General features: G+C 56.2%; 3 protein-coding genes across 3 annotated transcripts; 2 read left to right on the top strand and 1 right to left on the bottom strand.

Moving 5' to 3' along the window:
• Positions 1 to 3114: 3114 nt before the first annotated feature.
• On the top strand, positions 3115 to 4089 carry TRIREDRAFT_68022 (geranylgeranyl diphosphate synthase; the record flags this gene model as incomplete). The annotated part of the gene is made up of 1 exon (XM_006968472.1): positions 3115 to 4089. One exon carries the CDS (start codon positions 3115 to 3117, stop codon positions 4087 to 4089), a length of 975 nt encoding a protein of 324 aa, XP_006968534.1.
• A 471-nt stretch (positions 4090 to 4560) lies between these two features.
• TRIREDRAFT_68026 (uncharacterized protein) lies at positions 4561 to 6182 on the bottom strand (the record flags this gene model as incomplete). The annotated part of the gene is made up of 2 exons (XM_006968411.1): positions 4561 to 5842; positions 6025 to 6182. 2 exons carry the CDS (start codon positions 6180 to 6182, stop codon positions 4561 to 4563), a joined length of 1440 nt encoding a protein of 479 aa, XP_006968473.1.
• Positions 6183 to 13251: 7069 nt separating this feature from the next.
• Positions 13252 to 14582, top strand: TRIREDRAFT_81219 (uncharacterized protein; the record flags this gene model as incomplete). Its single annotated transcript, XM_006968471.1, has 2 exons — positions 13252 to 13590; positions 13662 to 14582. Coding segments are annotated over 2 exons (1260 nt in total), but the record flags the coding sequence as incomplete, so codon positions are not given.
• Between the last annotated feature and the right edge of the window lie 10409 nt (positions 14583 to 24991).

Genomic DNA, 24991 nt, shown 5'->3' with positions numbered 1-24991 from the left:
CTCGGTAATCGATAGCGGCGGACAAGCTGTTGGGCAAGGAAGACAACTTGAAAGACTTGATCTCGAAACGACGGAAAGGAGAGGCAACAAAGAAAGAGTCAAAGAAGGTCCAGGGGAGGGAATCGAGATGAGAGCCTTCTTCTTTTTTTTTTTTTCTCTCTTCCTTGTTTCTTTGTTTTCTTTGTTTATGGTGGGGAGGTATGGATGACGTCTGTGTGGTTGTTTGATAACGAGCGGAAGCGGTTGGATGAAGATGCAGTGCCAGTGAGACGCAAAGATTGAGAATGTTGGTACAAGAGGAAAAAGGAGACGAGACAAAAGCTTTGGGGGGTATCACGATGAAGACTGAGAGCTGAAAGGAAAAGACATGTAAAGAGTGAGAGAGTGTGAGTAAGAGAGTGGAACAATACGCAGGGAGAGATGAGAAGAAAAAGCCACTGCGTCAAATGAAAGTCAATAATAACCAAGTGAGTGTGTGTGTGTGTGTGTGTGTGTGTGTATGTGTATGTGTTTTGCGTGGGAAACTTGCAAACAAGAGCGCCTGGTGCAAAGCCCATCAAATCAAGTTCGGGTCCCAGTTGGTGCGTGCGGCTTCATTTCCCCGGCAACGGCGGGCTCGAGAACGTGTGAAGGTGAAGGGAGGGAGACGGCAGCTGGTGGACGAGACAGGAATACAGTGGACCTCGGGAGGCCACAGGGAGGCTACGGGGAGGCTACAGGGAGGCTACAGGCCACTGGCGCGCCGTAAATTGGTCGCTTGGGGGCCGGCCTGTGGGCGGGGTTGGCAGTTGATTGAGCTCCACTGCGGTGACCACGGGACAAGCTGCTACTAGGTACTAATAGCGCCTGGCGGGAGGGCCGAACGGGGACCAGGCTAGGCACTGAGACTGCCCTGTGGCTTCTGACTGGGCAGCCTGCTGAGTGCTTGCAGCGCCGACGGCTGCACGCCATTCGTTTATTATCTAGCTGGGAGTTGGAAACGAGCAAGAGCACGATGACGATGCTGGGGACCTTGTGCCTTGATTTGACAGGAGCTGATATTAGTATTACTTGCTGACGTCAATATGCCACAAGGTGTCGGGATGGATGATTAGGCAGAAGACCGTTTGCGATCAATACATAGATACCGTACTTCAGCTTATAAGAATGCAGATGCTGATTCGCGGGTAATAATACATGTCAATATCTGCGGAGCGACAGGCACAGCTTCAATTGGACGCTTATCTAAAGGCAGTTCATGCACGCGTGCGTCCAAAGCTGAAGTGCGATATACTAAAGTACCTACTACCTACCTATAGGTACTATAATATACGGGATGACACTTGGGTGACATTGGATACCTAGAGCTGCATGAGGTTCCAGCATTCATCTCATGCCGATGGTATCGTCGGCACTGCAGTGGTTGAGGGCCGACACCTGCATTATGTAAGGCACTGGACGTCCAAGACATGATCCATAACATGTATCCTCGAAACACTGGAGCTGCCTAATGGGAATAAAGCAATTGAACCGACGAAACCATGCACGTCCTTCCTTGCACCGGCCGGTGCTTGAGCTCAAACGGACTCGAGCTGCAGTCGACATGTAACATCGAGTTGTCGCAATCCTGGTCCGCAATGGCCATCTAATGCCTGGTTTCTGCCTCAGTTGCCACATGATGCCTCTCGGCAAGTTCAATTGGCGATAGTCTCCGTCTCTGCATGGGGGTTGAACCACCGGATACTGGCAACGAGACAAGGTAGTTGCATGCAGAACCTCATTCATTATCAAAGTGCGCTTTGATCCTTCTTGGGACAAGGCTGGATGGATGTCAAGGCCACTTGGAAAGACTCCTTATCAGCCAGGCTCAACAGCTCTCGCCCGCCCGCCCCGAATCTTCCCTTTCAGGCCCCATCGTCCGTTTCGACATCGCCAGAGAGCCTTCATCAGCGTCATCCATCCGTGCAACCCTCGTGAACCGCGCCCTTCCCCCTCCAACAGCCCGTCAGCAGTCAGTCCGTTGCACCAACGATCCTCTCCGCCATCTTACGGACTCCCATGCCATGCCGCGGGCTCCCCATCCTTCACAAGCTCCAGTCCTCTCTCCCTCCGGCCTCTCAGCATCGCCGACGCGTCCACGCTCCACGGCCCTCGCGCAGCTTCGGCCAACAGCCAGCCTGGACATACCCGGCAAGCCGACGGCCAGACAGGCAGCTGCTTCTGCAGTTCTCGAGGCTGCAGCCAACATGCATCTGCCGCCCGCGCAACCCACCGCGAGCCCGCGCCTCTGATAGGGCCGCGGACGAGATGCCGCTCCTCGTCACCTGCACGCCCCGCCGATTCTGTCTGTCGGCATGTGTCCTGGCAGTCCGCCCAGCTCAGTCACCACCAGACGAAGCCCCCAAAAATGCGGTAAGGTCCGGCTGGATGTATGTACGAGTACATGTAGGCATGGCCACCATGTCAGGTCAGGTCAGGTCATGTCCTGTCCTGGACGTATTACGCTGTATGTGTGTTCGCTTGTGCTCCGCACCTCCAGTTCTTTCTTCAACACCCCGCCGCTTCTCCATCGCCGCTGGCGCCACAACGGCAGTATAAGACCAGGCGACGACGCCTCGCTTCGCCCGGGAAACGATGCTCTCCGAACCCAAGTTGACCGTGTCGGGGACCATTGCCATTCCTCCGCGGACCTCGAGCAGGCGTCAATCCTTATTACATGTACACTCGCAGCCTCTTCATTCTCGAGCCAGCTCCCAGTCTCAGTTCCTCCTCCAAGCTCAGCTCCAGTCCCGGCTGTCACTGTCAATACAGCCTCACCCGCCGGCTCAGCAGCGCCACAGCGTCACCCCGACCCGCGCCTTGGCCTCCAGCTCGTCGCTGCCACGCCTCCAAGCTCCCGCTGCCGCCACCTCGGCCGTTGAAGCCGAGCCCCTACTCGAGCTCGAGAGCGAAGCTCAGTGGCTGGCCCCGCGCTCCAGGCTAGAGCTAGTACATGTACATGTGGTAGGACCAGTAGCAGCAGCAGCAGCAGCAGCACCGGACCACATGTCGAAGCGGCCCTTGTACGAGTATCCTCAACCTCCACCGCGGAGAAGCAGCAAGAGGATACACTACGGCGACGTCGACCTCGCCGACATGCAGCACCAGGTCAATCCCTCGGCGCCGCCCAGCGTCGACCGCTTCGCGCACGAGGACTTTGACTTCCGCCGCCGCGGCACGTGGACCGACGAAAAGGAGCACATTGTGCGCGGCCCGTTCGAGTACGTCGTCAGCCACCCGGGCAAGGACTTCCGCTCGCAGATCATCGCCGCCTTCAACGCCTTCCTCGACGTGCCGCCCGAGAGCCTCGCCATCGTGACAAAGGTCGTGGGCATGCTGCACGAGGCGTCGCTGCTCGTCGACGACGTCCAGGACTCGTCGGAGCTGCGCCGCGGCTTCCCCGTCGCCCACAACATCTTCGGCGTCGCCCAGACCATCAACTCGGCCAACTACATCTACTTTGCCGCCCTGCAGGAGCTCGTCAAGCTCGGCAACAAGCACGTCATTGCCCTCTTCGCCGAGGAGCTCATCAACCTGCACCGCGGCCAGGGCATGGACCTCTTCTGGCGCGACACGCTGACCTGCCCGACCGAGGACGACTACCTCGAGATGGTCGGCAACAAGACGGGCGGCCTGTTCCGCCTCGGCATCAAGCTGATGCAGGCCGAGTCCACCTCGGCTGTCGACTGCGTGCCCCTCGTCGACATCATCGGCCTCATCTTCCAGATCCGCGACGACTACATGAACCTCTCGTCCAGCGAGTACAGCCACAACAAGGGCATGTGCGAGGACCTGACGGAGGGCAAGTTCTCCTTCCCCGTCATCCACAGCATCCGCGCCGACCCCGTCGACCTGCAGCTCATCAACATCCTCAAGCAGAAGACGACGGACGTGCAGGTCAAGCGCTACGCCGTCTCCTACATGGACTCCAAGGGCAGCTTCGAGTACACCCGCCAGGTCGTCGCCACGCTCATCGAGAGGGCCCGCAAGATGGTGGCCGAGCTCGAGGACGGGTCTGGCAGGGCCGCTGGCATTTACAAGATTCTGGATAAGATGGTGATTTCGCCATGAGAGGCGCCGGGGATCTGCGGCCTCGGACGGAAACAAATCTGGGGGAGAGGAGGATGGGCTTCATGATTCTACGTAATTGGTTTCTGGGACACATTGGCGCCGAAGCGACTGGTCTTTCGCAGCATGGTTAATGATTTTCTTGTATCCTTCCTTCATCCTCAATCATCACTTACTATTTCTATTTGTTCCTATCCCTGCCCTACATTTCAAGTCGAGGGCAACGGATTGCATATCAATCAGCTGCCTTTCATATTCCGGCATAGTAAAGCGACGGTATCAGTCTTTTTTTCCAATATCGGCAGTAGCATCATCACGCATGCAGCAAACATTTGTCACAATTCCTATCCATCACGGCCTGTCGGAACATTACAAAGATTGCCTTCCAAGAACAACGCTAATATATGAAGAAACAATGGTAATACTGGAACAAGGAGTCAATAAAAGAAACCCCCATCTTCACCCACACTCAAGCTACTGTGTCCCAGACACGGCAACTTTCCTCTTGACCAGCCTCACCCACCTCCGTCTCCTCCATTCCCCCTTCTTACCCGTCCCATCCTCGCCCTCTTCCCAACTCATGTGCGGCATGCCCCCCGACCGACCGCTCGGCTTGTTCTCAGCCTGATTGTCACCACCATGGTCGTCCACGACGCCAGTCCGGCCCTCTCGCTCATTGTATATATCATACACCCACCGCTCCCCTTCCGTCTCGACCTCGACTCCCGTGATGATGCGCTCCTCGACCCAGTCCCTGCTCCAAAGGTCGAGCGCCCACTTCTTCTCGCTCCACTCCCAGCCCTCGGGCGGCATGACGTCCTCGAAGAAGCGCGTCCCGCGGGGCCTCTCGCCGGCGATGCGCGGCTGCGACAGCGGGTCGTACGGCGACGGGCAGAAGAGCCAGGGCTCCCACTCGCCGGCGGCCGACTGGCGCTGCAGCTCAAAGATTTCGACCTCGCGCGTCTCGGGCGCCGAGTCGAGGATGACGTCGGTCGCGATCCAGGCGTCGAGCCAGGACCGGGCCTCCTGCTCGCGCGGCTGGATGTGCGACTCGCGCGTGGCGGCCAGCAGGCGCGCGACGGCCGGGTGGCCCGACCCGACGGCCGCCCAGCCGCCGATGAGGAAGACGAGGCGCCAGGGGATCATGTGCGCGGCAATGGTCATGAGGACGCCCGCGGCGAAGAGGAAGAGGAAGACGGCCGACGACAGCGCCTCGTTGCTGAAGTTGCTAATGGGCACGAGCAGCGCCACCACCATGTCGTGCCCCTGGGTGAAGTCGTCCATGCAGTTCTGCAGGTCGCCCATGTTGCGGAAGAAGTCCTTGCTCAGCTCCTTGGCCGGCCGGACCGTCGCCGCCGGCGCCAGCGGGGGGCCCCGGGGGGAGTAGCCCATGCTCTGCTCGCTCGACAGGGTGCCCTTGGGCGGCGCCGGGTGCCGCGCGAGAAAGCCCGGGATGAAGGCGCCCAGGAGGATGCCCACGATGGGCAGGACGCACAGCAGGTACGGGTCGAGGCAGACGAAGGTGTACGTGGCGAGGAGGGAGAGCGTGTGCGAGGGCCTCCGCCAGGAGAGGATGCGGGTCATGCGCGCCTGGAACTTGAAGACGACGCCGATGCGGGCGTTGAAGCGCCGGAAGTTGTTGGACATGGTCGTCAGGTTGAAGCCCGGCCGCTGCGGGAACGCCGCGTCGTCGGCCGAGATGGTGATTTCTGGGGGGCCATGGCGGTCTTCGGCGGGGATGACTTGTTGAAGGAGCCTGCGATGTTGAATGCCCCGATGATTAGCGATGGCGCTTCCTTTTTTCTTCCTTTTCTTCTTCTTCTTCTTCTTCTTCTTCTTCTTCTTCTTCTTCTTCTTCTTCTTCTTCTTCTTCTTCTTCTTCTTCTTCTTCTTCTTCTTCTTCTTCTTCTTCTTCTCCTGTATCTGGGTTATACTGACTTTTCTACAAGGCGATCTTGTATGTTTGCCTTTTCTCGGAGAGCCGCAAGGCCGGAGCGCAGGCCGATGCGCTGAGGCGATGCCGTGGACGGGTCGAGTTCTGAGGGCGCCTTTCGCTCGGGCGGTCGTTCGGGCGACTCGTCGCGGCCGGGTGCCATCAACTCTGCGGCGAAGTCGTCCATGGCACGTGGTGAGATGGCCAGCGCCGCGGCGGATTCGATTCTATCTCATAATTTTGCGGGATGGAGCTGCGGTTGGGATCGATAACGGCGGTTGTTGGATGGATAGCGATAGTACTAATAGTACCTAGTAGTAGTAACTTTGGGGGAGTGTCGAGCTGGGACCCAAAAGCATGTCGGCATGTGACGCGAGGCCAGGCGATGATCTCACTGTGTGGCTTGTACAGGGTGCGGCGCCACACTTCATGTCTGTTCGAAGCTTGCAGCCCGTCCAAGGATTTCAGGACACACTCAAAGCTGTGAAATATCCACTGATTCGTCCGTTCTGCTTCTGGGCAGCACGAGAGCCGCTAGCCGGCGGCAGCTAAGAAGAGAATGAAGGGTTCAATTGGAGGGTCGCCGCACCAGCGTTCATCTATGTATTCACATGTATCCGCATCTCTGTAAGTCGGATATCGATTGGCTGGCGGTGCTATGTTTCAACGATTCGAGAGAGGCAATATTGCAGTCAGTCCATCAACATCCATATCAGGCTACACAATCAACACCTGACAGTCAAAATCAAGCCATCGTCTCCATCTGGAGCTGGTCTAAACCAGCCGATACCCAAGGCACCTTAGGTACATGTAACCAGGTAGATAGCGACCCAAAAGCGGACTACGGGGCGCATCCTCACCGCAAAGGAAGCCGGGCTACTATTCACGTCCAGCAGCAGCAGCAGCAGCAGCAGTAGCAGTAGCACGAGAAGAATATGCACAAAGACGGCTCTAGACCAGGCGGATAAACCAGTCGAACGGCTGCTGCGGCTCCATCTCCAGACATACGTGGCGAACCGATGACACAACAGTGCAGAAACGCTGTGACGGCTTGGGTGGGTTGCGCATGGAGCAGCAATCATTGAAGCTTGGGGATCTGCCCGTCTGTCTGCCCGTCCGTCCTCCTCCTCTCTTGTCGGTTGTGCGCTCCGCACCTTGTCATGTCTGAATGTCCCAAGCGCTTTTGGCTTGTTGCAGATGCTTGTTCTTCCTCTTTGTTCTTGTGTTTCTGTGTTTTGTGCGTCGCTGAATTGGTTTATATCAGACGGATGATATCATGAGGGCTTAACCTGTACCGTTTGACGAGACCGAAGTAGGTAGAACATCATCATCATCACACGATAAGGCCAAGCACCAACAGTCATTAGCCTCTCCGTCAGGACGAGCGGTCCGTCAAAAGCTGACAATCGCAACCCAACACGGCCCATACGGCGCCCAAACAATACCCAACAATGGAGATGCCATAACACGAGAGCTTCCGTACAGGGAACGGGAGCACCTCAACACAGCTGCCTGCAACCACCGAGACCCAAAGTGCTGAAGGAGCCCCTGCAAAGATCTGACATTGACAACCAACCAATGGCGCCACTCTGCAAGCACCAGATCGGTTCCCATTGGCACATTGAGAAGCCCGAGGGCGGAGAGGGAGCAACGGAGGCCCGGATTGAGGCCATTTTCCAGAAGGGGGGGACGCACGGCGCATCAACAAACATGACATTCAGAGCTCGATCCGTGCAGCGGCAACTGCAGCAACGGCAAACAGACTGATAGGACGGGATACCTGTAGGTAAGGTAAGGTACTCAATGACCCAGAGGCGCTCTGCACATTAGCAAGATTAGGTACATGAGAGTGTGGTATTCTGTTGGTGACGAGATACTGTACCGCTTCGTCCCAGGGCGCTGCTGCAAGCACGTCGCAAGCACCGCATCAGTGACATCCGCATCATGTACGAAGAACGGACAGACATAAGCGAAGGCTGTCAGTGTCCAGTCGCCAGCTCAACGTGCAATAGGTACTAGGTAGGCGCTGGAGCCAGTCTTGAAAGATACTATTACGTGGACGCACCTGAGTCGGCCAGACGAATGTGCGCCATTCTGCACAAGACGTGACAAATACTAGGCAACGCAACGGACCACGGTGATGAACCGCATGACCTGCGTGTGATGATGATGCGGACGACGGCAGACAAACGGAGCCGAGGTGCAGAAACGGAGCAGAAGGGAAGAAAGGAACATGCTTTGTACAGCCCACAGAGCAATTGCTCACTTCTCCTTGACTTTTCTGTCTCTATTCTCATGTCAGCATTGCCTCTCCGATCTCTTCGATTTAGATAGTTGTGATAGCAGCTGTTGTATTGTTTCTGAGTGGCGATTCTTGATGATGCGAATCTGCTTTTACATGGAGGGGCTGGAGTGTGGAGAATGGGTAAATGACAGGCGAGATAAATGGCGAGCAAGACGAAGGAGGGAGAAGCCGGGCATGCTGCCTCTGTATGTACTTGGCTCTTGCGTGTCTGGGCTTTCAACGCCCTCGGAGGGGGATCACGCCCGTTCCCGGGATGTTTTGTTGCCATTCCGTATTCTGTTTGTTTATATGTATGTATGCATGTGTGCGGTTGGGGCCTGTGAGGCGGGCGCTTAAGCAAGGCTGGATGCCGGATTGAGGCTGTATCCGCTTTCGTTGACATGTCGTATGAACTCGAGGAACTAAAAGGGGCTGGCAGAAGTTGAAGAAGAACAAGGGGAACAGAGCGGAATATCAATTTCGATTGAGCATGGAAGACGGCACTGGTGGGAGCAAATGGTAGTGAACAGGTAGGTCGTTTGTTTAACATTTGCTTCTTGTCGAACCTGCCAGGCCTTATGAGATTGACCAGTTCGTTCATGGGGTAAAGAAATTGACGGGGTAATATCGACTGGACATTCAAAACAATCGGGACAAGGGAACAGATTAGTCAGGCATCGGCCACGCATGTACGGATATGGCAGATTGAATGGGCTTGGATCTGAAATTGACACAAAAATTGATGTTTCATACTCCTCATTTTACAGAGGGGAGTTTTTGATGCTCGTGTTTATCGGCCATGTAGCATTTGACATGGACCTGAGGTAGGCAAATGACCCGTATAAATCAGCGTCTAATTAATCGAGACATGCATCAACAATGCGGCCTCTTCGTACCAATTTGTGAGTCTCGGGTTCAGCGAAAGCAAGAATTGAAGATCAGAATCAAGGACGAAGCCCGTGAGCAGGTACGGCAGGCGAATGTACACCCTTTGATGGGCTTCTCGTCCATTGTGCGGCTGTACAGACCACTGGGGCCTGCGCCGCCTTGCCACAGTACATGCGCCCAAGGTACCGCCATGGCACCTGCAAACGTGAAGTCTGACCCCATGGTCATTGAAACATGAACGAAAGTCGACATTACCGCCCTCGTGTAAACCAGCACGTACCGGTACCTCGCCGCCCGCCTCTTCCCCTCGCCCTGCAGCCCCGTCGCCGCCCGAGTCCTCACGCGTGCTCCACACCACCAGGTACCGCAACCTCGCCAGCACCAGCCGCCAAGTGGCCACCCAGCCCAAGGTACCGCGACTCAGGGCCCCCCCCCCCATGGGCCTGACCGACCTTGTAGCACCCAGCAACCAGCGGCCCTGGGGGGGCTAGTGCCGCAGTAGCTCGAGCGTTCCTAGGTGCCAGAAGGCGCTGTGGCCAGTGCCGTAGCACCCCCAAGCACCCTCAAGCTGGCCCAGGTCAGGCTGGCCCCAGCGCCCCAGCGCCCCAAAGCCCGCTGGACGACCTGAACCCGCAAGCGTGCAACCCCCCTCGATGCTCGCAAAACAACGACCTGGACGCTTGTTGCTTCTCAAGCCGCCCCTTTCGTTTTTTCCAAACCTCGAACCAACTCCTCTCGCCTCACGCATCGCCGGCAATCCAAAACCAGTCCCTCGAGGCAGGCTGCCGTCGGCGTCTCGACAGCCCAGCGCACGCTTCGATCAGACCCGCGCTTGCCTTGCAGCTGCCGCCCTCCCATCCACAGACCAGGTGCCGGGTCGGAATGAGGTAGCCGTTCAGACGCTCTCAGCTCCCTGACCGGACTGAGGCTGTGACGCTTCCAGCGACCTCGACCCTCGACCCATCGTGTGCGTGAGCGTGTGCGAAACTGCGTGCCAGACGCACGACGCTGCTGCGCACCTCCATCTCGTCCGCTTCCGCCTCGCGACGCTTCGCTCTCTATGACCCTCAAGCACAAGGCGCCTGCTGGGCCTCGACCAGCAAACACGTCCCCTCGCCTGTAAGATTTCGACCTCCCACCAAAGGCCAAGAGACGAGAAGGGTGGTGAAGAAGAAGAAAAGAAGAGACAGGGACAGAGACGCAAGAAGGAGAACTCTGTCAAAACACACAGCCTCATCACCCTCATCGGGGAGGGAGAGAAGTCGACAGGGCTGGCTGTAACGAAGTCAGACAAGTGGAAGAAGTGGTGCTAACCTGATGCCCCGGCAACTGCAGAACCTACACCAGATCATCCAGCCGTGTACCGACGGCATCCTCGAGGAGCAACAGCTCGGTCTCAAACTCCCCAATGCTCAGCACCACATCCTCCGCCAACCGCTCGCATTTTTCCTACGGCCGAAATGGACAGGCGAGCCATACAGAACAAGCAACCAACACCACCGGCTCCTACGATTTTCTACCCTCTGTGAGCTTCGACGACCTCCACACCAGCATCGAGTCCGCGGCTTCTGGCAACAGTGAGCCGCGGCGGAACAAGTATCCATCTCCAGCAGCGTCAGCCAGTGACGTTGATTCCTCAATAAGCATGTCCGACAGGAGGCTGTCCGACAAGACGGCCGCCAATGGCGGTGCCACACGCGTGGGCATGCCGGCCTCCACGCGAACCTCGAGATCGGGATCCATCCTCCACAGGCCAAGCGCGTCGAGACAGAACAGTGCCTCGTCCATCTCGACAACGTCCGGCTCCATCGATGCCTCTACGGCTACCATTGGACTGCGCACTCGCCGACAGAGCCAGTATCCTCCCGTCTCTAATTCCAATATCTCCGCCAAACCCCCTCGCAAATCGATTGGCCCGGGCGTCGTCGCTGACGGGGAAACGCTGACGCGCAGCTCTTCGAAACGACGCCCCAGCCTCTTCTCGGAGAGGGCCAGTGATGTAACCAGGACCTCCCTCGATATCGGCTCGGACAACACCCGCACCTTTGCGACCACCGCCAGGAGCGTCAAGGCGAAATCGGTGCAGCCCACGCCGACGCTGAGCCAGGCAAACGTCCTGGCCGGTTCCTCCACTTCCTCTCTCACCCCGGAGCATCTCCAGGCTGCTCCCAAATCACCACGGCTCGCAGGCAAGGGATTGACGCCTTCCTCCTCTGGACGACGGGCATCTGCCATGCCTACGGGGCATGCCTCTCACGCAACGGGGCTCGGCGCCCGAACCATCAGCCCTACTGACACCAGACGGATGAAGCGCATGTCCATGATGCCGCAATCCATGAGCTCAAACCAGGTTTCAAGTGTCGCATCTGGCCCTCCTGTGTCGTCGGAGACGCGAGCCGCGTCAAGATCACCATCGATGATCCCTAGAAAGGCCTCGGCCACGCCATCCTCGTCTCGGACTACGCCGGATATCAGCAGGAAATCCTACAGCTCTGGTCTTTCCGTCGGCTCTACCATTAGCTTCAACACTGTGAGGACCTCGACCGGCTCCTTGCAGCCGCGCCTCCCTCAGTCGTCCTCTACCTCCCGACTACCCGCCCCAAAACATACCACTAGCCAAGGCTCATTGCCCTCGGGTGACGAAGAAGATGTCCCTCCCGTCCCGGCCATCCCCAAAGCATATGAGTCGCCAAAGGATGCCCCGACCGACATGTATTCGTTGGCCAAGAAGAAGTCCAGCCTCGGCGCTCTCGACAGCATCACGATCAATCTGAATAGCCACAGCAATCCTACCACGAGCGTGCCGCCGCCGACTGCCGTGGAAACCGTCAAGCTGCAGCGTAAATCGAGCCTCAAGTCTACGAACCATGCGCCTCCTGCGGCAAGGACGGAGGAGAAGAAGAACACGCAGGTCAAGAAGAGTCTGGAGCCCCTGCGATTGCCGCCGCTGAATCTTGGCCCATTGAACATACCGACCGCAGCCAAAGTGGCCGCGCTGCAGGAGAACGGCACCGCTGAGCGACCCATGAGCCCGCCCGCCTCGCGACAGCTTCCCAAGACACCGACGACGCCCATGACTGCCTCGAAGAGCTCCTTCTTCGCAAAGACGCGCTTCGATGAAGCCCTGGAGCCGTTGCCGCCCATGAGAAGCAGCACTGCAGCACACCGGACTCACCGCAGAACCCCGAGCCCGCCAGCCCCGACGAGCTCGTCCTCGGATTCTTCGCTGGTCTTTAAGGATCTGGTGCCCAAGCCGAGCATGTCGCCCTTTGGCTCGTCATCCTTCCCGAAGAAGGACAACGGCGCGCAAGGATACTTGAAGCGCTCAAAGACCGGCTCCGAGCACACCACCAACGTCAACCGATCGCTATTCGAAGACAAGGTCCACCAAAAGCCTGCCGGGCCGCGGCCTCCCAACACGGACAAGCCTGTGCCCAAATCTCCCCCGCCGGCTCAGCCTGCTGATCAGCCCCAGACGCCTTCCTCGATGAGTAATTTGCGAAGGAAGCTCAGCTTGTCTTGGAAGAAGGGCAACTCGAAGGGGGCCATTGTTCCCCCGCAGGATGTCGTAGACAGAGCGCAGGGTAATCAGGACGGCAGCGCGGCTCCTCGCATACCCACATCCGCCACGATGAACTCTCTGCCAACCGCGAAGCCTGCTGGCCCGAGCGCGGCTGCTCCCCAGGGACGCTCCGAGTCCAAGAGAAGGAAGAGCTCCGTTGGCAACATGAACAGCGCTTACGTTTCCCACGACCGGACCAAGAGTGATCCATGGACCGCCAAGAAGGATGCCACTGTTGCTGACCCTGCGACCATGCCAGCAGCTCGCCACCCGTCGGTCATGGCCAAGCTCATGAGGCCGAAGACGTCCTCTAGTGTGCCCAGTTCAAGCTCGTACGTCGCCGACATGGACAAGGATGATCTTATTGCCGAAGAAGAAATGCGCAAGTTGGGGTCTCGGCGCAAGGAGACGGAAATCGCAGCCAGGACTCTGGATGCCCTGAAGAAGAGGGCCACGCCCAAGGAGCGAGTCGGGCCCCACGAGGCCATCCGGATTGCCATGCTCAACATTTACGAACGGGGCGAGATCATCGACTACAACGATGTCTACTTCTGCGGCACTCAGAATGCCAACAAGGTCGTGGGCGACTTGTCATCGGACGCCCCGAACTTTGGCTACGACGATGAGCGCGGAGATTATTCGATTGTGATTGGCGACCACCTTGCGTATCGGTACGAAGTCATCGATGTCCTCGGAAAGGGAAGCTTTGGCCAGGTCGTTCGCTGCATCGACCACAAGCTAGGAGTTCTCGTTGCCGTCAAAATCATCAGAAACAAGAAACGATTCCATCAGCAAGCTCTTGTTGAGGTTAATATTCTGCAAAAGCTGCGCGAGTGGGTGAGTAGATGAAGGCCCTGATTCCACGCCTAGACCGCAACATCACCTTTGGCTGACTTGACACGTTACAGGATCCTCATAACAAGCACAGCATGGTCAACTTTACCCAGAGCTTCTACTTCCGTGGCCATCTTTGCATTTCCACGGAACTTTTGGACATGAACCTCTATGAGTTCATCAAGGCTCACTCTTTCAGAGGATTCTCTCTGCGGATTATCCGGCGCTTCACCAAGCAGATTCTCAGCTCTCTGATCATCCTGAAGCAGAAGAAGGTCATCCACTGCGATCTTAAGCCGGAGAACATTCTGCTGCGCCACCCTCTTCACGCCGAAATCAAGGTCATTGACTTTGGTTCCAGCTGTTTCGAGAGCGAAAAGGTCTACACGTATATCCAATCGCGCTTCTACCGGTCACCCGAGGTGATTCTGGGCATGACTTATGGCCTGCCGATTGACATGTGGAGTGTGGGCTGCATCCTCGCCGAGTTGTACACTGGTGTCCCAATCTTCCCTGGTGAAAACGAGCAGGAGCAGCTAGCCTGCATCATGGAGGTCTTCGGCCCCCCTGAGAAACACCTCATTGAGAAGAGCACGCGGAAGAAGCTCTTCTTCGACTCCATGGGCAAGCCCCGACTGACAGTCTCGTCCAAGGGTCGCAGACGACGCCCCTCGTCCAAGACTCTCCAGCAGGTGCTCAAGTGCGACGACGAAGCGTTCCTTGATTTTGTCGCGCGGTGTCTCAGATGGGACCCTGACCGGCGACTGAAACCTGAGGATGCTGTGCGGCATGAGTTCATCACGGGAGTCAAGACGCCCACCCCTATTGCCCGCTTGCCAATGCGGGAGTCATCCCCCGTGAAGCGTCACAACACGATATCCGTGTCTCGTCCTCTGCCCGATCCGCCTGGCACCTCGAGCAAGCCCGGCTTGGGCGCCAGCCCCGGCAAGGCGGTCCACGGCTCCATGCGTAGAGCGTCTGGAGCTACGGGCGCCACGACGGCAAGCTTGAACCGGCGCACGAGTGCCGGGGCCATGCACCAGGGGTTCACCGGCTTGGCTGGCACATCAAGCACCAGCAGCCTTCCGCGGGCTGCGGGCCGGATCGCGAGCGGAACCCGGGATATCGCTGCCGCGGGTGCCACCGCGGCCATGAGTCGACGAGCTTAGGACAGCGTTTCAAGAGACTCAAGGTTGGGACATAAAAAACGTGTGTGTACGAACAACAACAACAACAACATATTGGGAGTTTAAGAGGGTCATTCGCATTTTACTTTGATGATCACCATGACTCATTGGTTATTCGCTGGCTTGTTTTTTTGTTTCTCTTTACCATTTCTCTTTTTTCTTTCATCTTCTATTTTCCTGTTTCTTTGCCTTAGGGTTGGACGAGAAGAGATGCACATTCCACTGGTCTTTCAGTCAAGCAAAGGAGCCACACGAGTGCCGGTCTTGGAGCTTTCCCATGACAGGAGTTGTGTTTTGTTTTTTGCTTTCTCCTCGTTTCACGAAATGACGAAGAGGGGAGAGAGGGGGGTTTTTGATGCCAGGCTGGAGACGGGAAAGAGGCCATTGGGGCTTGAGTGGCTCCCCGAGACTTGGTTGAGGAAAGTGTATCACCAAGACGGAGAGGAAGAAGGGTATGGGAAGGTAGAAGAGAAAGCATGTTCTTGTCTAGACTAGCGATGCTCTTTTACGTCCTCTTAGACGTGCCCGAGATGTATATTCTGATTCTCCCGTTTGGTCTCTTGTCCCTCCCTTTGTGGTTTGAAGAAGCCGCCTCTAGCCTCTCTGTACGGGATGTTCTCTAAGGGTTCTTTTCATTAAGGTTTCATGGTATCCCTTCTGCTTCTAATACTGTCCTTTTTGACGATACTTCTTTTTTTTTTTTTTTTAGTTTTCCCCCTTCTCTTCCTTTATCAGTTTCTTCAAATACATGTCCAAGGAGGGGTTGGCATTGTCATGGCACTTGCACCTGGACGAAAGTCTTTTTTTCTCTTCTTCTCTTCTTTTACTAAGATAACAAGATGAAACGACAAAGACAGACAGAGACAGACAGAGACAGACAGACAGACAGAATTCAGAGCCCCTCCAACGGGGGCGTATGATGTGATTCCGCGAGCGTAGAAGGGATTCTTTCTTTATGTGTGTTTTATGTGATTTTCTGGCCGCATGACTTTTGACTCTTCTTCATAGTCTTTTTTTTGTTGTGAGTTTGCGATTTCTAACTTTATTGCGTGATTCTTTTCCTCTTTCTATGCTCGTTTGTTTCTTCTCATGTTGCTTTCCTTGAAGCATGCGCGTGTATGCCTGACTGGAGGGTCTGTCTTCTTTCTTTTCTCCTAGTTGTGTTGTTTCTTTCTTGCTTTGACGTTTTTGTGTGTTTTTTTATGCTGGATGTGCCGTTGTAGCTTTGGTATTTGAGTTGCCTTTCAATGAACATGGGGCTTGTGATAATCTACATGTGATTTCAGATTGTTTCTACCTTTAGCAGAAACGCTAGAACAGACAAAGAACAAGACAAGAAGTAAGAAGAGAAACAAACCCCCAGTTTACCGCATCATGCCTGTCAATTCAGGCAACAGCCACTGGAAGAGAAACGAAGAGCTAAAGAGAGAAGCAACAGCTCCTCCCCCTTCGCCTCAATGCCCACTCTGTCAATCACATGTCAAAAGTCCAGATTTTGGTCAAGGTGCTCATTTAGATGGGCTACATAGTCTACGCCAAAAGCCAAGCAACGAGTACATCTTGCTCATCAAAAGAAGTAGGAATTTGAGAAAGTCGTCAACTTGGTTTACCTGATCCTATTTCCCCCTCCTATCACAATGAACCAATCCCATATCTTATTAAGAGAAGACAAGGGGAAAAGCTAGACAAACAGGACTTGCAATTCGTTGCAGAAAGAAATCAAAAGGACAAGTTGTCACCTTGCAAACAGGCAACTGAACGCGAATCTCGCCGTATGACTCTTTCCATTTTGCTTGAGGACATCACATGCATCGAACTGAGAGAAAGAACCAATCAGACGTCCCCAAGGCTCTATAGCCAAGGCCCCCCCCTCTCGGAAGAAGCCTAGAACGAGGGAGAAGCAGTTCCGCGCAAGGCAAACTTGCACGTGTGGATTGTATACAATGCGACAGCCTAGAGTTGCCGAGAACAGCTTCCAAACAAGGGGGAAAAGCAGGGAGAAGGAAACGAGTACTATGGGGAGAGAGGGTGTATGTCATATGTGATGCGCGCACTTGGGCATGGGGAGGGAGTGATAAGCAACAGCGTAGCATCGGATTGCAAGGAACGTGTGTATAGCAAGCCAGGCACTTCTATAAAAGTTGCATTGCTTTAGCGAAGATGACGACGGTGGGGAAACCCAGTAATTGGAGGGTTCGTGCCTAATTCTTGGTTGACGAGTAGACATGTATGAAGGCAGAGTCAGGCGCGCAATTTCTAACAAGCTGAACTGCAGCTGAGGGCATCGTGAAAAGTTCGAATCGAGTCTAGACAATGCTTCGCGTGCGCTCCCCATCTGAGGCCTCCCCCCTTCCCCTTTCTCGCCAGGGCTGCATACTTGTGCGTGCAGCACAATGCAAGACGATGGATCTCGGAAATTTTGTAAGACCAAGCCAAGCTTCAATGGACGACCTAGCCCAAGGGACGGCGCGGCGGTAGGCCACTTTGGGCGACGAGAAGCGAGAGCTTTGAAAAAGGTCAGGTCAAGTTATCGCCGTCTTGGGTGATGACCTCGCGACTCAGTCGATATGGTGGAGATGGCTCGATGTACAGGTATGCAGAGAATAGAAGTGTTTCAAACCGTCCATGTGTAAGGCGTAAAACAAACGTGCAAACATGGGGGGACAGGGGGGGTGTGGCGTGGTGTGGTGTGTGACGAGCCGTTGCTTGTTTGGCCAGTTTAGGCGCCCGGAAGATCAAGGCCAGTTGATAATGATCGAGCACGGAAGCCAAAATCCCAAAATTCCGTCATCTCGAACTCGATACATATCGACGCTCCACCGTTGCAGGCATCATTGTTCCGATTTTGGGCCGCGGAAGCTCAGCCGTGGGTGTAGCAAGGGCGGCACTTGGTCCCTTGACTGGAAACATGGCCAGCATGACAGGAGCGACAACAGAACAAAGAGGGCCCAAGCCTGATTGGGGGCTATCTTTCGTGGCAGTATGAGGCTCATTCGTCCCTTGAAGAGCCATGGATCTGCTAGGGGCGTCGCCATGGGATGAAGAAACGCCTAGGGGCGTGTATCGAGGAAATCCAGTGACGCGGGATGGCGGGTCGTTTGTCTGCTGCTGCTGCTGCTGCAGGGGATCACCGGGGCGTGAGCGCCGGCAATGAGCACGTAGAGTTGTGTGTATGTGCGTATGAGTGTGTGTATGCGTGTGCACATACATACTCCGTATCGCGGCTTCAGGCGCAAGGGCCAAGGTACATACCTACTTGCCAGCAAACGCATATGGATGTAGGTATGTATAGAGCCGGAAGAGAACAGGCTGGCGGTGGGCAGGGATGGCGAGCAGCTGCTGACAAACTATGACGGCGGAGATCGAAATCCGTCATGTTACAAATGCGCAACGGCGTCGAGTCGCTTCTCGACGGACTGCAACTCGCCATGCGAGGAATTGTCAGCGTCCCAGATGGTGCGGAGGCCAACGTTTGCCTAGCGGACGGAACTTGGGGAGCATCAAGTGCTCAGTGCTGGCGAATCCCGCACTTTCAGCGGCGAAGGTGATGCTTCGGAAACTGGTCCTGCGTGCTTTGTGCTTGGCTCGTGTAAGGCAGCGATTAGCGAGGCTCTATCGACGAGGATTCACACAGACGAACGGCGTCATTGGAATCCATCCTCGCGCTGGAGCCTTCGAGTCATTCATCCATCCTCTGTGCTCACCAGCACCCCCCGGGCCCCGCGAGAGACGTCACAAACGACTCGACCATCTCGCCGTTCTGTTTCGTCGCCGTTTTGCTTTGGCGTGTCCGGCGTCTCCGATGCGGATACCGGATACGGACATGGACGGCGACCGGGGGGGTTTGCAGAAGCGGAACCTCCCATCCAGCAAGCCACACAGAGAGGCGCAGCGAATATGGGGCGTCAACGGCCGGATTTGCTCGTCACCGCTGATGCTCGCTAATGCTGCTGCGCTCGTCAAAGGGCACCATTGATTCATGAGAGGCGTGTGCAGCTGTTCTGACCATATCGTCTGGCAATGCGCAGAATATGATAGAACGGCGCTTGGAAACCTGTCCGTCCGTAAGGTAGGGGGGATGCTGGTCTCTGGTAGCACGGCAGGGGCGCAAGGAAACGGGCTTCAAGATGACGACGCCGCACCACCACTAACACCAGTTGACACAAGTCACGCGCCGACAGCTTCGGGAGCAGGGTTAGTCACTGGTAGGTGCACAAATATCGCCAGTAACGGGCGATGGGCTCCGTGAGGTCATATGCGCCTCTGTTTTCGTGGTCCAGGTGAGGCCATACGGCGTTGGAGGCTGATGGCCGTGTCGTCCTTGTCACGGCGACCATCACGCAGCGGCTGAAACCAGGTGATGCTCGCTCTAGGGCTAGGCAGGGCGGTGAACAACCCCCCGGTGAAGCCCACGAAACGTTGAGCATCTAAATTCGTACCATGAGGGCACGACCAGATCCAGTCCCGGCCGCTCAGCGGCTCACCTTGTGCTCTGTGTTCCATCTATCTGAGCGGGCCGGTCCCGGTTGATGCTTGCACCGATTCTTGGTGCTAGTAGTACTGCCTTGCCAGAGAGATCTCCGCCGCCCAGGCCGTGGCCGAGTCAAGCCCTCTCACTGAGTTTCCCGCCAATGGACAGCCGGGAGCGCGTCTGTCGCCTAAACGTCTGGTCTGATCAACGGCTGGGTAGCAGCTGTGGCGGGCTGACAGTTACTACCGGGTCCCAGCTCATCCGGCCTGCTTGGTTCCACTTCATCGACCCTAAAACCCCTTCCCGAGACATGCTTTGGAGATGCCATGGATTACACTACCTAGTCCAGAGATGATGGCCTCCATGAGAACTAGGGGCTTCCAACAGTCACGATAACGTACCTCGTAGCGTACCATGAGCTCAGGACTGATGACACGCTGGTTTCCTCCCTCTCCTTTTCCCTGCTGCTGCTATTTTCCTCGCAAAAGCAAACCACGTCCCTCTTCGTAGTCTAAGTCAGTCGTCACAATGAAGCTCGTCTTGCCCTAGTCAATGTTGTTAGTCTCAAATTCTCATCCTTCTCCCCCTTGTATCGTCAAGCAGACAGATGCCTATTTTTACCCTATATTGCCAGCTAGCATCATCAGATCGTGCCGGTTTCCTGGGCGCTACACCGAGCGGGCAGTGTCGAGAGCGTCAGAGGCAGCATCAGATGGCAGGCCATGTAGGGAAAGGCGCGTTTCGAGAACAGAGCTGGCCCCAGCAAACCGGTATGGAGAGCAAAGATTAAGGTAGGAGCCAAAGTGGGAGATGAGACGGAAGGGAGGGTAGTGGTACCAAGGCCTTGGGTTGAATCCAACAAGCGATCTACAGTAGTGTGGTTCCTATATTTGGCATCAACCTTACGGGGGGCCCTGGCACCGTCCTAGAGCCAACCTCGTCACCCGTGCGACCGTTGCACGATCGCTTGTCAGCGGTGATACGATAGATCTCAGCGTTGTTCAGTACATGGGGAGTAGAGCGTACCGCGCAATTACATTGAGCGAATGAGGCTTCATGTTGAATTGTAACCGTGGCAATTTGCTTCGTAGCCCGTTGTCCTTCACTGACTTGCACGATTGCCTTATTCGCAGGTGACCGAAACGGCGATTGCTCATATGCCTCACGTGGGATGCATGAGTCTTGTGTTTACCGTATCATCGCCTCCCGTAGCCCCCAAGATGCATGTCTTAGACAAGGCAGCATAACCGGCGAGTGTGTGTGTGCTATTCTCAGCCAAAGCAATTACCGTTCTGGAAGAGATGGTGGTGGTGTCCGCAGACTAACTCGCTCATTGCGGCCGTGGGGTGGAGGTCTTGGAGGTGTAAGTATAAGTCGCATTTCAGGTACCTGGTAGCACGAGGGAACCCTGGAACCCAGGGGTGACAATCATTGCTTCGAAAAGGCACAAGGCTGTTCTGGTCGACATGTGCGCCAATTGCCTTCGTCGCGGCACAAATGCGGAAGCAAGCGATTGAGAACGACTGATGGAAGAGCTGGCACCCATGAATCCCGGCTGGGCTGGTGGGCTGCTGGCTGGATATGGGCTAAGGCGTGAGATTTTCGAGGCCGGCTGCCTCCGCATTTTGTCTCGGCGCAGAAGCCTGTCCCAGCCGTCTTTTCGGAACGGTCCTGTTGGCCGCATCTTTGAAGACCAAGACGGGACGAAAAGCTACCGACGCGCTCCCGGAGGCGGCGGCCTCACGAGTCGGCCGCCTCATGGCCTATGGAGACATGACGAGACGGGGATGCAGATGCGTTGGGTCCCGGATTCGAGCTTTCATGGCTGCCGGGTAAATTGTGCCCCGGCCCGAATTGCAGCGGCAACGGTCCAGGCCAGCTTCTTCTGGATGTCCAGCTGCAGTGCAATGACAATAGCCAGGGCAATCGAAGAAGAAGAAGCACCAGTCATGCAACCAAGGCATGCGGCCGCCAGGGCGGCCAGTCGCGGGTCGAGGTTTTCTGGAGACGTGCAGCGTCCGGGTCCCCACGACGCCCAATTCAAAGTGCTTTGTGGTGAGCAGGTAAGCTCCGTAACTGGCGAGAAGATACACATACACTCGGCAGCTTCCCACTTTCTTGCTGGTGTCTCGCAGCATCCTGCATTTCCTTGCCTAGGCGGGCCGTAAGGCTGAAGCTGTCCTCTGTCTCCCGTCCCAATCGGGAGTCAGGCAAGACCCATCTCGGAAGGAGAGAGAAAAAGAAACTTCCCAGTGGTGTCACTGCATCTAACGTGAAACATGACATGTGTCGAAATCCAGCCACCGCCCATCCAGCTGGGAGGCTGATCGGCGTTTGGCCCATACCAGGGTGAACATATGCTTCTTCAGTATCACTAAGAGATATGAGGCAGCAACGCCGCAATTCACCCTCTGAAATTCGAAGCTGCGAGAAGACAGTAGATGCCTCCTTCGCTCATGTACTCGGCTCCCAGGTGGTGAGCAACCTGTGCAACGTGAGCGGACGCCGCCTCTGGCCATGGCGAGAGCACTCAATGACGGTGTCTGACAGATTGAATCACAGTGCTATGAGTGCATCATATCAACACCGCCTCGTGACGGACGGCGGCTAACGAGGCATGAGGGAAACATTAGATGCTCCCACATCACAGCCTCCGTGGAGCCGAGTGAGATTCGAAAGAGAGAGTAACGCTGTTGAGTCGACCTTGACCCTTGTGGCTCAGCATTGGATTAGACAAGGCAGGGCTTGTTTTGTATTACATACCTAGCTCTGTTGCTGCTTTTGGTCCACTTTTTTGTCGGCTCTTGTGGTTGGTCCCGTCGTATGAGGTTTCCCTATGGCGTATGGAGGATACTAATGAGTGCCCTGCATCTGTTGCACTTGGTTTGGTCGCCCAGACAATGCGTATGTACAACGAACCTCAGGGGAGCGGGCAGGAAAGCGAGAAAGTACTCCGTAGGGCTCCAAGGTTTCCATGACCGAGACTGGCTTGTCCTTTGGCTTCAGTGGGCGCTGACCACGGGGCGTCATTCGGTTGCATTGCGGCAATCCCTTCGTCGCCAGGCGAGCCCGTAGATCTTGAGCCCCCCCAGGAAAGATCAAGATAGGTATGACGTGCTGTCTCGAAAGCTACCTGCGTCCTAGCGCCCTGGCGCATCCGATTCTGCCGTCATCTGACGCTCCCATCCGGACAGAAACCTGGCCGGTCTGGTAGAGGCGGCTGCTGCTCTGGACCGGGGCCTTGCAGAGATGAGAATATCCCGACTTCAGATGCATCTCATGCAGCAAACAAGACCTATCGCGGAGCCCTTGGCTGCAGGGATTTGATGAGGTTGAGATTGTTTTCTTTTCAAAGTGCTGCCTGGTTCGCAGCGACCGAGCTTGCACGGGAAGCGCACCTCCGTCTGCTGATGCTGACGGCGCCGACGACTGCGGCCGCATGGCGGGGCCGCGATTCCATCGCGGGAACCGAGTGAACTGGGGAGACGTATGAAGCGACAGATGGAGATGGTATCGCCGCTTGGAGAGAAAAGAACGCGATGATCCAGAGATATTCAGGCGTTGATTGACAAGGCTCGTGAGCCGTGCGGTCCGAGGCCGATATTCCAGGGTATGAAGCGGCAAGCAAGGGCGTTGAGTGGGAAAGAATTGCCCGGCTAGTCCTTGTGGGAAGAGCGAAACGTGCCTTCCGGGAACGGGCAGTCCAAGGAGGAGAAATCACGGCTGCGCCTTCTCTTGCAATTACTGCTATTCGGATACTTTCTACTGAGGTAGTCACGACTGGAGATGTTCATTTTGCGGAATTTGCGTCTTGCCAGTGCGGGCTGGTATTGGGGGAAAGTGTTGCTCTACCAGTAGACTGGATCGGCTGTCTGATACACCGTCCTGATCCCCCACCCGGGACCACCTACCTACCTGTGTGGTATACGAAAGAATGTGACATTCTTCCAACAACATCGTCGAAACTTCTTGATCCTGTAAAGAGGCTGTTGGAGTAGACAATGCAGAGAAGCATAAGGTATCATTGCCCTATATTTGCGAGTGTCCGTGTCTTGCGTTTGCCTTGGCACCATCTGAGATGCACGGCCATCTCCAAGCTTCGGCATCGGCAGAGCCCCATTGCGGCCATCATCACCGAGCGGCACGATATGTGTGAGCTGGCTGTAGAACAAGGTAGGCATGTCAAGGCTCCCGAAGTGACGCATATCCGTGTTCACTTCTCATCCCAAGAGAGAAGCCTCAAAGATCTCGACTCGTCCACGGCCCTGGAATCGTGGCATGTGCCAGTGTAAGTCGTTGACTGATGCTCTGCAGCGCCGGTTCACACAGCCCGTCGCCTGAGGTGGAATCGTGACATCAGAGCACACAGCAGGCATGCAGGCAGCCGCTCCCGAAGCCAACTGAAGCCAAAACGTCTGCTCAACACAAATCAACGGCCCGCTCTTTGCCCTTCTCCGCCCGTCCGGCCGCGAGTACGCACCCCGAACTGCTGGCCTGACCGTCCAACATCGAAGTCAAGTCCACACCGAGAAGCCCGCGGCCGCAATTTGGAATTTGGGATACACGAATGGATGGATCATGGCTGTCTGGCTCTTCGCCCTTCTGTCCCTCTGAGTAATTACATCGACTCTTCTCGCCTCCTCACGCCATTTGCTGCTCGACTATTTTGTCCCAATGCAGCAACAGCCGCCTGCTGGCGCAAAGCCTAGCACCACGCTGTTTGGCTGTGATGCTGATTGTCGCTGCCACTGCCGGTTACCTCTGGGATGATGATGCTGATGATGATGATGCTGATGATGCGCGCCGTGCTCCCCGTAGCCCCTTGCAGCTTTGCAGCGTCTAGCGGGCGATGCCTGGTCATACCAGAGGGAGCGTCGACAATGCCAGAACAGGCACGACTCCGCAGTCAGTCAAGGTCACTCATGGAGACACGGCGAGCTGACATGCTGCACACCTCCCCTTCACACCTCCCCCTCCCCCCCAGTTCAGCCTTGCTGCAGGTCAACTTTGAGGCCCCCAAAAGGCTTCTTCCCACGCCCCCGGTCAAAGGCCAATGACCCGCGCGCTGGGTGACTCTTCCCAGGCCCCGAAGCCCTGCCTGTGCGACTCGTGGCTGCTAAACCTGGCCCTCCCTGCCCAGGACGTTTGTGTGCGCAGTACCTTGGACCCCGCGCTGGACTCGCTGCGCGTGCGAGTACCCTCCGGCGACGGCTGTGCTGCGCCTTGAGCGTCTCCGGATCCCCCCTCTGGAGCCAGCATGGTCGCCGGTGGGAACTGCTCCGAGAACCGCCACACTCCCTTGTCCGCCATTTTGCAGCCACGGCGCCTTAGGCCTTATCAGCTAGTGCTAGCAGCAGGTTCCCCCATTACCTTAGTTGTGCTCTAGCAATGGCCCTCTGCAATGGCCTTTTGCAAGTCACCTTGTGCTCTCGGGTGAGAGAGCAGCCAGTTGAGTGTTCTTGGCCGTTCCTTGGGCTTCCTCTGGCGGCGGGTTCGATTCCGGGGCTCTGCGGTTCGTCCGCCGGGCTGGCATCAAAGCCGGTGCCATGCACCTGGTAGCCTGCCTGCGCTTGTGATGCGGTCTGCGCGATGGAGTCTGTCGACAATGACTCCCTCTCTGGCCACTATCAATCATTCAGGATGCAGCCAAACTCCGCTACAGAGCACGGCGGCCTCGGACCTCCTTGCGGCAACCATCTGCCAGCGTTTCTGGGTCTCTGGGTTGCCGGTTCTTCGCAGTAATCGG

Source organism: Trichoderma reesei (assembly GCF_000167675.1).
Source record: "Trichoderma reesei QM6a unplaced genomic scaffold TRIREscaffold_23, whole genome shotgun sequence".
Classification (NCBI taxonomy): Eukaryota; Fungi; Ascomycota; class Sordariomycetes; order Hypocreales; family Hypocreaceae; genus Trichoderma; species Trichoderma reesei.
Note: the sequence above shows the minus strand (reverse complement) of the source record. Positions and strands in the feature narration are given on the sequence as shown.